At 41.1% G+C, this 15,255-nt stretch overlaps 2 protein-coding genes across 2 annotated transcripts; one reads left to right on the top strand and one right to left on the bottom strand.

Moving 5' to 3' along the window:
• Positions 1-216: 216 nt before the first annotated feature.
• Positions 217-9,734, top strand: LOC119491240 (gastrula zinc finger protein XlCGF26.1-like). The gene is made up of 8 exons (XM_037775037.1): positions 217-472; positions 2,529-2,627; positions 2,915-3,143; positions 3,298-3,368; positions 3,792-3,917; positions 4,193-4,460; positions 4,741-5,504; positions 6,973-9,734. Exons 1-8 carry the CDS (start codon positions 335-337, stop codon positions 7,237-7,239), a joined length of 1,962 nt encoding a protein of 653 aa, XP_037630965.1. The 5' UTR covers positions 217-334; the 3' UTR covers positions 7,240-9,734.
• A 143-nt stretch (positions 9,735-9,877) lies between these two features.
• On the bottom strand, positions 9,878-15,074 carry si:dkey-182i3.11 (leucine-rich repeat-containing protein 15). Its single transcript, XM_037775038.1, has 3 exons — positions 14,779-15,074; positions 13,351-13,578; positions 9,878-12,211 (listed from the first exon to the last, which is right to left on the bottom strand). Exons 2-3 carry the CDS (start codon positions 13,564-13,566, stop codon positions 10,538-10,540), a joined length of 1,890 nt encoding a protein of 629 aa, XP_037630966.1. The 5' UTR covers positions 13,567-13,578; positions 14,779-15,074; the 3' UTR covers positions 9,878-10,537.
• Positions 15,075-15,255: the final 181 nt, after the last annotated feature.

Consider the following 15,255-nt stretch of genomic DNA (forward strand, 5'->3'; position numbering starts at 1 on the left):
AGAATCAAAATTAGATTGATAAGAAAAAATTAGATTAAAAAGAAAAAATGCATTACTGTCTTTGTCACCCAAAATACAAACATGAACCTGAAAATGAGCACGATATGTCCCCTTTAAGTAAAGGATGAATACTTGCTCCACCACTAAGTGCTGAATAGAACTGTAGTTAGTATGCGTGCTTTTATTTTGAAGAACATGAACCGGTGAAGATGAAGATCCGGTTGTGAGGTTTTCTCTTCTTTTTTCACCATAACGAAAATATTGTAGCAGCAAATGCTTTTTATTTTCTATAGAACAGAAACTAAACTCACAGCTGACATATTAAGGCGTCAGGATGTCAGATCTGCAGGATCAGCTCGGATCCATCATGGAGATGATGGTGAACACGACGCTGACAGAAATGACCAAAGTTATCTCATCAACTCCTCCAGAAGTGACTGAAAACACACCTGAGTCCTCTCAGGAGGAGCAGGTAGGTTACCCCGTCGGTTCCTCAGGGTGTCGGTGCTGTTCGGTGTCGGTTAACCTCCTCTCTCTCCTCTCCTCCTCCTCTCCTCCTCCTCTCCTCCTCTGTTGTCTGAACAACCAGCTGATCATAGAAATAGATGCATCTTTGTTCGCCATTTTGAGCTGTGCAGCAGGTCTGAGGCCTATCTATCTGCTGTATGTCTACAAGAGCTGCAGCTACAGGTTAACCTGCTGCAACCTGCAACCAGGAGCACTGCATCTGTTTCAATGAAGATCAGATCAGATATTCCTTTATCAGTGGGGAAATGTGCAGAGTACAGCAGCAAAGAGGATAGTGCAAAAAAACAAGATGCATCAGCTAACACAGTAAAAAAAGAGATAAACAAAGTGTAACAAAATATTATCCATTTAAATAGGTCTAATTATCCAATATTCTACTAAAACAATTGGAGAAAAATCCATTAAATTAATGTATTAAATAACAAATCAGACCCACGTGGGTCTAATTATCTAATATTCTTCTAAAAAAGCAATAATTTCACAAAAATCTATTAAAATAATACAAATTTGTAATGCATTAACATCAGTCTAAATACTGTCTACCTCTGAAGAGTCTTGTTAAAATAAACAAAGTGGAACAAAATATGAACCATTTAAATAGGTCTAATTATCTAATATTCTACTAAAGAAATTGAGAAAAATCCATTAAATTAATGGATTAAATAACTGATCAGACCCACATAGGTCTAATTATCTAATATTCTACTAAAAAAGCAAAAGATTGAGAAAAATCCATTAAATTAATCGATTAAACAACTGATCAGACCCACTTAGGTCTAATTATGCAATATTCTACAAGGAAAATTGGAGAAAAATCCATTAAATTAATGTATTAAATAACAAATCAGTCCCACGTGGGTCTAATTATCTAATATTCTACTAAAAAAGCAATAATTTCACAAAAATCTATTAAAATAATACAAATTTGTGATGCATTAACATCAGTCTAAATACTGTCTACCTTTAAAGAGTCTTGTTAAAATAAACAAAGTGTCACAAAATATGAACCATTTAAATAGAAGGAAGTATAAAAATAGGAGCAGTATATACAGTATTGACAAATACTATTAACAAAATTGCACAAGTGGAAAATGATATTGCATTAATTAACAGTTAGCTACACTATAAACAGGTGTCTAACTGGAATACAGACATGACAATACAGCTACATATGTTTTATGTAGTTAGCTAATATGAAAAGCCTGTGAAAGAGGTACTCAGATGTATCAGTACCTCAATGTAGAAATACTAATGTTGCAAGTAAAAAGTCCTGCATTCAAAACTTTGCTTAAAGGTCCCATGTTGTAAAAAGTGAGGTTTTCATGTCTTTTACATTATAAAGCAGGTTTAAGTGCTTAAAATTTCGAAACGCTCAATATACGGAGAAATACACACACAGCCCGTATTAAGAAATTGTGTGTTTGAAACAAGCCGTTAGGATTTCTGTCCATTTGTGATGTCACAAATCTACAATATTTAGACCATTTCACAGTTTTAAATTCAAATAATAAGCATTATTGGCATGAATGTTCAGGTTACATTATTGCCAAAGTTAAATGACATATTAATGAATAATTACATTTCACAACATAAACAAAAGTTTATTTCCTGTTGCAGTGTATGTGAATGTCATCAGCTGACAGGATGTAAACATGGACCCAAACTGTTGCCTAGCAACGCAATTCCGTTGCAATTCCGTTGAAATGCACTAAAACGGAGCGTTTCAGGCAGACAGTATGAAGAAAATAAAGGCCTTTTTGAACATTACAGCATTTAAACATGTTCTAGTAGAAACACAAAATACAAGTATGAACCTGAAAATGAGCACGATATGGGACCTTTAAAAAATATTTGACATATAATAATATAATATATAAGAAGAATTCTAGTCCTAGAAAACAGGAACAAGATAATCATAACATTGTGTTATTGCGATCATTTCATTATATTCTTCTAAAATGTATCACCAGATTAGTAAGTGTCTGTGTTGTTCCCATCAGGTGATCCAGTTCAGCGTCTTCATGACGTCTCTGGCTCGAGATGCTGTGGAGAAGATCTGCCAGCTGTTCCACGACTGTTCCTCTCTGCTGCAGTTAGAAGTGCGTCACTTTAATGTATTCGGGCACATGGGACGACTGTTTTTCCCTCAAATATGATGGAGTCTACTTGATATAGCATGATAAGAAAAACACACTTTTCAGCCAAACGTTTTGTGCTTAGGCGAGCCCAGAGAACACTTCCACCAAAGGAAATTAAACATTTCAGTTGTGGGTACAAATGGGTTAAAGGAATAGTTACCACTGTACAAACTGTTTTACATCACCTCACAGTAAAGATCGGCATATTGTTCTGTTTGTCATTTAAAGGTTTGTGTTTGTGTTTGTAGGTGACACAGGGTGTTGCAGAGATTGAGGACCTGAGGAGGAGACTGGAGGTGGCAGAGACGGAGCTGAAGCTGGTGCTGGAGGGCAGCGTAGGCCAGACGGAGGTGGAGGAGCTGACGGAGTTGACGGAGGGAAGCAGCGGAGAGACGGAGGGCCGGGTGGCTCCGACCAATGGAGCAGAAGGAGAGACCGTCCAGAGCCAGCAGCGCTCAGGGAGGAAGACTCGTAGAGGTGATGACATCATCCTTTCACTGAGTTGCTTATGATATATTCTGACACTTGTTGATATTAAAGAGATAGTTTGGGTGTTTTGAAGTGGGGTTGTATGAGGATCAGTGTATTATATAGTAAATATACTAATAAACAACGTTCTGGATTTTTACAGTTGTGATTAGCGGAGATGCTGGAGTGAAGAGATCGCCCATAATTCACCTGTGGAAAGGCAGAACGTACGAGGTAAAAGCTGTTCTGAAATCCTTTATTGATGTTGAACTTGGTTTTATATTCTCTCTCGGACTCTCTTTCCCACTTCCTGTTCCCTTCCTCACACTACTTTAAGACTTTTTAATTATGATGATGGATTTTTAAAGAAATGTGGCCAAAATAAGATCCCAAATGTCAAAGATAAAGTTTTTGAGTTTCATTTTTTTATAAAAAATTGCATTGTTTTATTGGTAAACTATATGGCCAAAAGAAATGCAGACACCTGACCAATTATAACAAAAACTGTTTATGAAGAACACTACCAAGCCTAGCTTTTAGGTGCCTGAACCTGAACATGAGAAACTGACGTTGACCAAGAGGACACAACATGATGTGGAAGTTCCCTAGGCCGCCCAGACACCCTGTTTTGACTCTTCAATATGTCCATATTCTCAGGAAAGTGTCCAAGCTGTGATAATAAAGGAGGAAGGATTGGAGGCGTTCGCTGACCAGGCGTCGTCTGATGCCGGTCAGTACAGAGATGATCAAGGCCAGGACGATGACGACGACCCAGACTACCAGGTGCATTTCATGAATACCTGATTAATTTTGTATTTTTTGTCTGTGTGTCATTTTTTGTGTCCCCCTTTATTACGTAAAGAATTGAACATGCATACATGATCCATCTAATGCTAAAGAATGGTGGTTTAAATTGCCCCTATGTGTTAATGTGATGAACTACACCTCTTAAATGGAGATGTCTGCATTCTGGCCAGTGTATGCAGCCCACCGAAACAAGAAATGGAGCAATGAGTTTCGAGGAAATGAATAAACAATTTGTGCATTTTCTCTGTCAGTTGGAGCCAGAAGATCCAGATGACGGCGACCCAGGAGTCACCACCAGACCTAAACGTGTTGTAAAGCCCCATCGAGGTCGAGCGAAGAAGGAGAGTCACAACCAGCAGCCTCTGAGCTGCAAACACTGCAGGAAAACCTTCACCAAGCTGCTGCAGCTCAAAGCTCACCAGGTCGTCCACGGGACCGAGAAGCCCTTCCTGTGCTCTCAGTGTGGACGAGGCTTTTCATTCCAGCGAAGCCTCGACGCACACAGGCTGCTTCATACGGGTGAGTGTTGTAATACAGTACGGGGGGCATAAGGACTCCACAAGGAGCTGTGGAGTCCTTATGCCCAACCATACAGTGAAGTGCCTTAAAACCAAAACAATGAGCTAAAAGTGGCTGAAAGGCTCAGTAGAAGTGCAGAACAGGCGATAATTGTCTTTGTCAGTGCAAGAGACCTCTTTTACATTACATCCAGTCATTTGATTTATTTTCATTGAAAGGGTTTATTATACCTTTTGAGTATGCCACATTCTCTCACAATACTCATTGTTCCCATATCCAGGTGAACGACCACACACCTGTGATGTTTGTGGGAAGGGTTTCACCATGAAGCAGCTGCTGAGGAACCACCAGCGTCTTCACGCTGAGGTCCGTCCGTTTTGCTGTGAACAGTGCGGCAAGAGCTTCTACCGAGCCCACGGGCTGAAGATGCATCAGATGGTCCACACGGGAGAGCGCGCCTATAGCTGCCAGTACTGCAACAAAAGCTTCACGATACCAGGTAACCTGCAGCGCCACCTGCGCATACACACGGGGGAAAAGCCGTACAGGTGCAAGACTTGTGGCAAAAGCTTCAACCAGGCCGACACTCTGAAAGGCCATCAGCGGATACACACCGGTGAGCGTCCCTTCAGCTGCGAGACCTGCGGCAAATGTTTCATCCAGAAGAGTGCCTTAAAGATGCACCAGAAGTCTCACTCGTCCTACTTGTCTCACTCAGGCGAGAAGAAGCCGCGGGACTGCGTAGCATGCGGCATTACGTTGGCCTGTGTCGACTCGCTTCGCAAACACCTCCTGACGCACGCGGCGACTTTTCCGTGTATTTGTTTGCTGTGCGGCCAGCGGCTCAGCTCCATCACTGACCTGCGCTCGCACCAGCAGGAGCACACGGTAGAGAGGCCTCACAGCTGCGGCCTCTGTGGGAAGAGCTTTAAGTCATCAAGTTACCTGAAGATTCACCTGAAGACGCACAGCGGGGAGAAGCCCTTCGCCTGCCACATCTGCGGTCGCAGGTTCACACAGCACAGCAGCCTTAAATCACATCAGGTAGGTCTGCATTGAGTTTTGTTTTTGTGATGGAAAGGTTCAACAGTAAAGTGAAAAGATATCCCCGTCTCTTTTATTTACTGTGTTTGACATAAAAACAGAAATATGTTGCTGGTTTGGAGCGACAGACGTGTTTGAGCTGCTAAAAACAAAAGATGGGGCTCATTTCCTGAAAATGAGCTTTAGGCAGACAAAGAATTATTTCAGACCTACATTTTAGTAGCTTTTAAAAAGAATGATAAGTTGTTTGTAATTAGTAAAACAGCATCTACCCCAACAGATACTAAAAAGGAGAGCTCACAGACCTGGTGTTAAGATGACACTGAAAAACCTCCGTGCTGACGTTGCTCTTCTGTGTGGTTACTGATGCAACAGAGCAACACTTCCTGTCAACAGTGATGTTGGTTGAATAAATAAGGAACAAACAACTTTCAACATATTTGACCCCTTTTGGTAAATCCAGTCTTATGTAAACACGAGCTGAGTTCATTTCTTTACATCCATGAGGATAGATAAATAAAGGTTGGAGGGCAGTGTCAGCCACACCTAGTGTCTGCAGCAGTATATTGTGGTTGACCATGTCGGATGCTTTGGCATCTTTGATCCGATGGGCCTCGTGCAAGAACCAGTCGTAAGAAACACGTTTTGTTCTTAAGTTGCACGTATGAGTGATTTAAGAGAGTTTATGGCGTTCACCAGTTTTCTCGTACTCGTGAATATTCTCTAAGATACGAATGAGTGTTCCAGACCTGTACAGATATTGAAATCATGCCTTAATCTGAATACATTTGAAGTTTAGACATGATATCAATAATATATATAAGACACACTTCATGCAAAGTTAAAGTCTGCGTAGAAAATAAGTGCTGAAAACATTTGAAAAGACGGTCCAGCCCTGTCTGTCTCTCACCGGCCCTCTCTGTGTGCGCTGGTTAGTTAAACTTGAACTTGAACTTCCACTGTAGCCTACTCCATCGCTATTGTTGCGGCTGTAAAACAGTGAATTGTTCTGAGCGACACAATCCCGCATAATGACTCATTTCACTATCAGAGTTTGATTGATTTGGTCTAATAATAGAGCCTTCAGCGAACAGCAATTATATAAACTCACCGGCATTTACGATGTCTATTATTGATGACAGGTGCCCACGGACGGCTACAATAAGTCTTTCCTTCTTTTCTGATTCAATAACGTCAGGATGTAAGAGACGTCAGGAGAATCTCGATGGTGATAGGCTCATGTGACAGCCGCACACAAATATCTCGCTCGAATTGTGTTTGTGTCTTTGCATTGACTTTGTATGTAATCATGACACACGTTTGGACTGAACACACCATAAGAATCCAAAACATTTCTCGCAAGAGGTTCGATGTGGTTTAAATCTTTATACAAGACCTTACAATATTAACATCCTACATCTGAAAATGATTTCAGTTACAGTTTTTCTTTTAACCTTCCTCTCCAAAGGTTGTCCACACAGGAGAGAAACCGTTCAGCTGCGACACATGTGGGAAATGTTTCAGCAACACAGGAAACCTGAACAGACACCAGCGCATCCACACCGGGGAGAAGCCGTTCAGCTGTGAGACGTGCGGACGCAGCTTCAACCAGGGCAACAGCCTGAAAGCCCACCAGCAGATACACACCGGGGAGAAACAGTATATGTGCGACAAGTGTGGGAAGAGTTTCTCCTACCTGAGGAACCTGAAGGACCACAAGTGTTTCTACGTCTGAAGCTAAACTCTGATGAGACGTCTGCCCTGGTGACAGAGCGCTCAGGCTTCCCTGTACCTGTTGTGAGTGGATCGACAATAAAAGAAGACTTTGCTGTGAAAGTGTTTTTGGTGATTATGAAGTTTGGTTTTCCAGATTTGATTTGTTTCACTGCAAAGCTATCCTCAAAGAAAGTGGTCGGGATAGATGCAGTGTGGAGTTAAAAAAATACTTGGCAGGTGATTGGATGAACCATCTGTCAATCAAACTGTTACTGAAGCCAGTCAGGAGAAGAGCAGAAACACCTTTTCCATCGAGAAAAGCCTTCAGTGCCGTTCTTTGTTCTTCTTTCAATGAAGACATACACTCTAGTTCTGATATAACTGATGCTATTGAAGCTACGCTAACCTTTTTGCATGCATCCACTATTATTATTTTGAACCAACAGTCACCTCCGTGTTGTGTCACACCCACCTAAACTACGCCCTTAGCCACCAGAAGCTCCTCACAGGACACGGATTGGTCCAATCACTGGCTGGCCCAAGTAGGTCTATCTGCAGATCCACAGTACTACAGGACACGCCTACTACAGGACACGCCTACTACAGGACACGCCCTCCAAACGGTTGCAGTTCTGTTTAGTTCAGGCACCAAAACTACATGGTTAGTTTTATGAAAACATCATGGTTTGGGCTAAAATAAATATGTGATGCTGCGTTTCTTTTACCTTGGAAATCGGAAGTCGGAGCTGGGAATGACATAACACCCAACAAGCAACATGTCCAGAGATAGAAGTTGGACAGTACTGTGTTTACGACTGATTTAATGAGACACATATAAGCCAGAAGTGCTGATAAACAGTATATTACTACTGTTGATGCAAGGATTTTGAGGTCGAGGCTCGTCCAACTTTCGGAGTTGGAAATCCGACTTAAGGGGGGCGTTCCAGTTGAAATTTCCGACTTCCCAGTTCAAATGCAACGCAGCATTAATCCCAGAAGTTATTTTGGGGAACGTGTCTTGTAGTAAAGCAGACGTGTCTTGTATTTAAATAGACGTGTCTTGTATTTAAATAGACGTGTCTTGTAGTAAAGCGGGCATGTCGTGTACCCTGCCAGACTACAGATAGACCCTTCTCTGCTGGCCAGACACAAATGAATTACTTGAAGCCTGACAAAATGGATTCTCGTATGATCTTGTTATATTGCGAGAATCTAGCAGCCATCCAAGGTAACTCTCTCCCCCAATTTCTACTCTGTTCTCTGTCAAATAAAGGTGAAATTGCTAAAACAAATAATCTTACAACATACTGGACACAAGTGCAAAAAAAACCCCAAAAAAACTTGCACTTCCCCTTTATATCTAGGTAGTTTAACACCCAGGCTTAAAGGGACCTTCGCGTGACGTTATCAAGCAGCAGTCAGTGAGTGAGTGTGCTAGCAGCCGTCCTTTTCAGATGACATCAAATTTAGCAGGACTCCATAAATACACTACACAGAATGACACTACGCGTCTACACAATGATTCAACTAACACAAACTTTAGCATATAACCTCTTTGGATAAATATACATATTGTAAACAAGCTACAAAATGTAGAAAATACCTTGGAAAATAGTGTTTAACTCTTATTAATAAGGGTCTTAAATTGTTGCTAAATTGATTTATCAACTTGTAATACTTTCCAAGACCGTGCAGACACCCTGAGCATTTATCTGTGGGAGTAACTGACAATCTGCATTTCCAACATGTTATGGTACCTGAATGTACCAAGAGTCTTTTAGTTCTTTATCTCAAAAAAGTCTGGGTGAAAGTTCAAGAAAATTATTATCAGTTCTTAACTTTTTCAACTTGTTATACGGTAGAACTGAACTAATATAAAGCTGGGTAGAGCTTAGGCATACTAAAACAAAAACAGTTAAACTTGTTAGCACCACAACTGTAAGAACAGATACCTCGTTAAAGTCCAGCTGTGTAGGCTTCTAAAAAAAACAACCTGTCGCTTTAATTGAAGTTTTTGACTCAGAGATCAATGTGGCAAATGGATTTTAAAGTTTACAATCCGTTTTCATTACCTTCCCCAGTTTTACTAGAGCTATCATAAACAATCTCACCAGCCTCTATTTAAAGTTAGCAGTATTTTGCTGACAGATGTTGAATGATATCCCTGATCTGGGCTGTAACATCTAACACTATGTAAGTATCTGAGTGTAACTGACTGAACAACCCTATTTAAGTTGTAAGACCAGTATTTATAATGGTTTAACCAACTTGAAGAGTGATTTTATTTTCTTGTTTCAGAGGATGATCTCGAATAGATAATATAATGACATACAACGGTGAGTTTTTGGAAACGAAGTTGCATTAGAAGAGCCGATGTGCTGACAGAGAACAATACCGAAACAATGATTTTGTAAGAATGTTTCACCTGTAACTTCTCTTGTGGAGTGTATATTTGTTATATCTCAACTTTGTGACTGTGAGTCAAAATGATAAACACCGACATTCAAATCTTGAGGTTTTTTTTCTTCTTTTATTGACTTTCATAATGCATTGGAAGAAGCTTAACATATTTCTCTTCTTGACTGGTATATTGTCAGTATACTCCCGTCATCAAGCTAGTTTTCACTGAACACATGCTCAACCCTTCAAAATGTAAGCTGTACCACTTATTCGTGCAAGAACTCTATTAAAGGAACAGTGCGTAACATTTCGGGGGATCTATTAGCAGAAATGGAATATAACCATTTATACGGCCATTTCCTAACCCTAACTAACTGGTTGTGTTGCCTTTCACTTCCTGTGAAAACGGAAGTTTATTCTGAAAGGACACCATGCATGTAATGACACGCCGTCCCTGGTTTGTCCAAAAGTAATGCAAGAGAGGTACCCCGTGCGTCGGTCTCCGATGCCGAGGGGCGCTGACCAAGCGGCGGTATTCGACAAGTCGGGAGTGAGAATGTGTTATTTTATATCTACATAACACTGGCTTTAGATAGGGGACATTTGCGTTTGCGTATCAGCCACCGTAGTTCTCCTGCACTCGGCACGCGGGAGAGGCTTCACTTGGTTGCAATCTGCAACCTCCCCACTAGATGCCACCAAATCCTACACACTGCGCCTTTAATACTCACAAATCTATCTTGCATTTTTGCATTATCACATTATTCCAGCACAAATTCTTCCTGAATTAATTTGATTTACACAATTGAATACATTCATACATATTAAAATTTACAGTATATTGAGGTTGTACTTAAAAATCGAGAGCAGACATGAAAAGCAAAGACGGGAAGGAAAGTTTAGAGAGCACAAAACCACTACAAAGGATGTGGCAGGCGGCCAACAGCTATGAGAGAAATCGTGAGCAGAGTCAGCATTTCTAGAGGAAATGAAGGTGACAAGCCACTCGCTGCACTTGTCATGCAATGATCGTGTAACAGCAGGGGAGACAGAGCTGCCTGAGAGAGTGGTGCACCCTCAGTTAAGTGTGAGGAAGAAGAGGAGAAGAAGCACATGGGCTGATCTCCGAGCTTGTCTCCGTGCATGTTGACCCAGCTGCTGATGTAGAGAATACGTGCACAGGTGCAGTCCCACATATTACCTGACAGATAGACGGCGCCAAGGTTTCTTAAAGGCTCCAGAGTCCCGTTCTCCACCGCTCTGAGCTGGTTGGACTTCAAACTCAATTTCTGGAGGTTCGTAAGTCCTTGAAACACATCAGGCTGCAGGTGATCCAGCTTGTTTCCATCCAAGTGGAGCTCTGTTAGCTTTGAAAGTCGGACAAAGAGCTGAGGGTGTAAACTATCCAGGCTGTTGTTCTTTAGCAGAAGTTTGCGGAGGACGTAGAGGGGATAGAAGGTGTCGAACGGGATGTCACGGAGCTGATTAAAGCTCAACTTGAGCTCTTTAAGGCGGGCCAAACCGTGGAAGACTGAGTGATGGAGAGACTTGATGTGGTTGCCATCGAGGTGTATCTCCTTGAGGGCCTTCATCTTGTGGAAAAGGCCTTTGGGAAGGTGCCTCAGAGCGTTGTTCTCCAAGTCCAGGTTCTGAAGTAACTTGAGCTTGTTGAACAGAGCAGGGTGGAGCTCCAGGATGCGGTTGTTTGACAGCTGTAGCTCCATGAGTCTGGACAGCGAATCAAATACGCCAACTGGTACATCAGAGATCTGGTTGCTATCCAGCTGCAACTCTCGCAGGTTGTTCAGGTTACTGAATACGTCCTGGGGCAGAGATGTCAGTCTGTTCCTGTACAGATCAAGTAACTCAAGGCTGGTCAGGTCGTTGAATGCTTTTGAGGGAAGAGAATCTATGAGGTTGACACTGAGGTCCAGCTCGCTCAGCATGGTCAGACCTCTCAGTGATCCCTCAGACAGAGTGGTCAGCTTGTTGTTGTTCAAGTCTAGATGAACCAACAGGCCCAATGAAGAGAAGCAATCCTCAGGGAGGCTGGTGAGGCTGTTCATATGTAGATACAGATACTTGAGCCTGTTGACATCCCTCAGTGCTTCAGCTGGAACAGTGACCAGCATGTTGCCGCCCAGGTCAAGCTGTTGGAGGCCTGTCGCTCCTCTGAAGCTGGCTTCGTCCACACTTGTGATTCTGTTTTTGGAGAGAACAAGTTTCTCCAACACAGTGGAGTTCTTGAACACACCTTCCTCTATCCTTGTTATACTGTTATGGCTAAAGTGGAGTTCAGTGAGGGTGAAGGCTCCTTCCAATCCACCAACCTGTAACATTTGAATCTGGTTAAAGTTCACATACAGCGTCTTCAGATTAGCTAATCCGCGGAGGAATCCGATGGGTAGATATTCGATCTGGTTCCCACTCAGATCCAGGAGGGCGAGAGCAGGGCAGTTTAGGAACTGACCGGGGTTTAGAAATGTCAGTTCATTGTTGCGTAGGAAGAGCTTAATCAGCTTCGTCATATTGGGCCAAACCGGGTTGAGGAAGAAGAAGGCATTCATCTGATTCTTTGTCAGGTCCAGGACCTACAGATAATGTCAAGAAGGAGAGAAGACAGTGAAAGACTGTTATGTACAGCCTAATCCTTAAGTAATATCATAGAAAAGATAATTAGTGTAAGATAATACATCAAAGTAGAGTTGAGTTGCCCAGAGGTAAGGATGGCCTCTGAGCGAGGGGAACGACGTTACCACGATTTTGCACTTGGCAGCTCACGTTACCGTAGTCTTGAAAAGGGAGGAGTGAGCGGAGGGGTGCTCTGTTGGTTGCAATAAGTCTGTTTCAGAAGAGATTAGCCTAGGGGCCAGAAATTTGGTTTGAAAAGCAGAATTTCACTTAATAATGGAATGGTCATTTTTGTTTTTGCACATTTAATCCATAAAAAAATCACAATTTTACTGGGGGTTATGTGCCAGACTGTTTCTTGGCTGCAAGTAATTTTCTGGAGTCTTTGTTGGCTGTCTGGCACCTGGTCCCGTCAGTCATTGTCGTGTTTACACTTTAAGGTACAGTGTGTAGGATCTGGTGGCATCTAGTGGCGTGGTTGCAACCAACTGAGTACTCCAAGACTGGCTCAGAGGCCATCCTTACTATAATAACACTACTTTAGGAGCAACGGAAGTCAGACGGCAATTGGTGGTACCACGGTTTTGCACTCTGTGGCTCATGTTACCACTGTTCGTGCCCCATGTGAGATCAAAAGTCAACTTATTTTAACTTACGTCTGTAGCTTAATAACATAACAAACATAGTCATCTTAAGCCAATTCATTGTTTTTTTTACTAAACTTAATCAAGTAGTTTTGTTGCGTTTTGTTTTGTTTCAATTTACAACAGTTTAAAACGGTTTAAAAGTGACTGTAATCTGTGAGGAAATACGTTTCCCTCGAAATCGTAGGTAGACAGCCATTGGTTTCCATTCACTATGGTATGAGAATTGACATTTAATAGTCAATATGTGAAACCATGGAAAACCACCAGTATGGCTCTTTAATGAAAGTTCAATTCAGCACTGTCTCGCTGTGGGATATCACCAGTAGACAGACACTTTGAAAATTTAAGCGGGGACTTTCCTAATGCAGGAGTCTCTAACCGATGCGGCGCTGCATCATTTTCAAAAGCCTCACACACAAAGCGCAGTTTCCAGGCTGCTATATGTTTCATACCTGCAGCCTCTCCAACCCACGACTGGGTATTTCCAGGATCTCGTTGTATGAGACGTACAGCTCCTCCGTGCCCTCTGGCAGCTCAGGGATCTCTGCCAGTCCTTTCCCCTGACATGCTACAGTGGTCAGGTTGTTGAGACATTGGCAGGTTGGCGGGCAGAGGTTGGACGCCCACGCCAAGAGGCTCAGGGAGGCCAAAGTTAAGGCTGCCAGCATGGTCGGCTATGGCTGAAAACAAACATGAAGCATGAAACAGTACAATATTGTTCCATTCCAAAGTGTTTTATAAACCCCAAAAATTCTTAATTTTAGGTCATTGTATTTAATTGAAAATATGATTTAATATTTTACTGTTTGCTTTGGTTTTGGAGAACAAGATCTGACAGAGAATTAAGACAAATAGGCATCACTGAGTTAAAACTATTCTCCATAATATTTGGACCAATATGTATTCTGAATAGATTTAATTTTCTTCATTCTGCATGTTGTATTCCTTGAACCATCATAATTTGCTGATTTTTGAAGGCTTCAATTTAGTAAGATAAATTAACTTAATATTCCTGAAAGAAATGCAAACATTTTTAAAATACATTGATTGATAATAATTCGTTTTTTTAAGAGTTTTTTTTTTACAATACTATATTTATTGTTTTTTTGTTCATTTTGAAACAGCAGAACAAACATTCACAAACGTCCCAATAATAACATTCTCAGTACAAAGAAACTTAACAAACCTAATATTAATATAAAATAAGCCAGTAAAGATACAGGAAAAACACATTATATACAAAAAAAAGATAAATAAATAAAAAGAATATACACAAGTAAAAAGAATATATATATTTAAAAGAATAAAATAAAATAAAATCTATTTATATAAACATATATATACTGTATACATATATTTCTTTTGCAACACTTTTGAAGACATTGGTTATTTACGGGTAAACAGTATTATTTATAAATTAAATAGCTTCAAGATTTATGTTTTTGGGTGTGGTTAAAACTGTTCAATCGTCAATTCAGTAAATCATTTTTAAGTGTTACTCTCGTTATAACATTGTAATTTCATTTAAATCAAAACTTACCACTGATGAGAACGCAGTGCTTCAAGTTTCAAGTTCTTTTGTTAAAAAGCTGACTTTGCAGACTGTCTTTATACTTGACTGTGCAGGATGCTGTGTTTTATATGTCGCAGAGGAAGTTATGAAAAAGACCAAACCAATGTTGTAGCCCGACTGCACGACACAGTTTCTTCTATCTTGCATAAAGACGGAGACAGAAAACTCCCCACCGCACGCTGACAAACCACATCAGTGAGTCCATCAACGGATGAAGAGAAATCGAGACCTAAGGAACAGGCTCATAATAATACAGCAGCGCATTGTTTAAAAAATAGTCTGATAATGCAGATACACACACACTCACCCATACACTTAACAGGTAATCTATTAGATATCTTGGAACCGTGATGAACTCAGGCCTAAGGGTGAAAAATAAAAAAAGGCACCAGCTGCATCCACTGCATCGCACATTTCAATTTTAAGGCCACCCTAGAGGGTGCAATATGTTTTCTCTACTGGAAGCGCACCTTAGGGTGTATTTTATCATGATTTCTCCATTTAAAAGTGTCAGTAGTCAGTATATTTTTGGCATCATTCGGCAAAAATTCCATAATAACCTTTCAGCATATTGTAATTCAAGTGTTCTGAGAGATAACTAGACTTCTGCTCCTCCTCATGGCTCTGTTTTCAGGCTTTAGGAAATCTAGCCCGTGACGGGAGACTTTGACCAATCACAGGTCATTTCATTGAGAGAGAGCGTTCCTATTGGCTGTGCTACGGTCACATGTGACCAGAACTTGGCGTTCCTTCACCAGATTTTACAATGGCGGCGGCGTCACAA

This window comes from Sebastes umbrosus, chromosome 7 (assembly GCF_015220745.1).
Source record: "Sebastes umbrosus isolate fSebUmb1 chromosome 7, fSebUmb1.pri, whole genome shotgun sequence".
Taxonomy (NCBI): Eukaryota; Metazoa; Chordata; class Actinopteri; order Perciformes; family Sebastidae; genus Sebastes; species Sebastes umbrosus.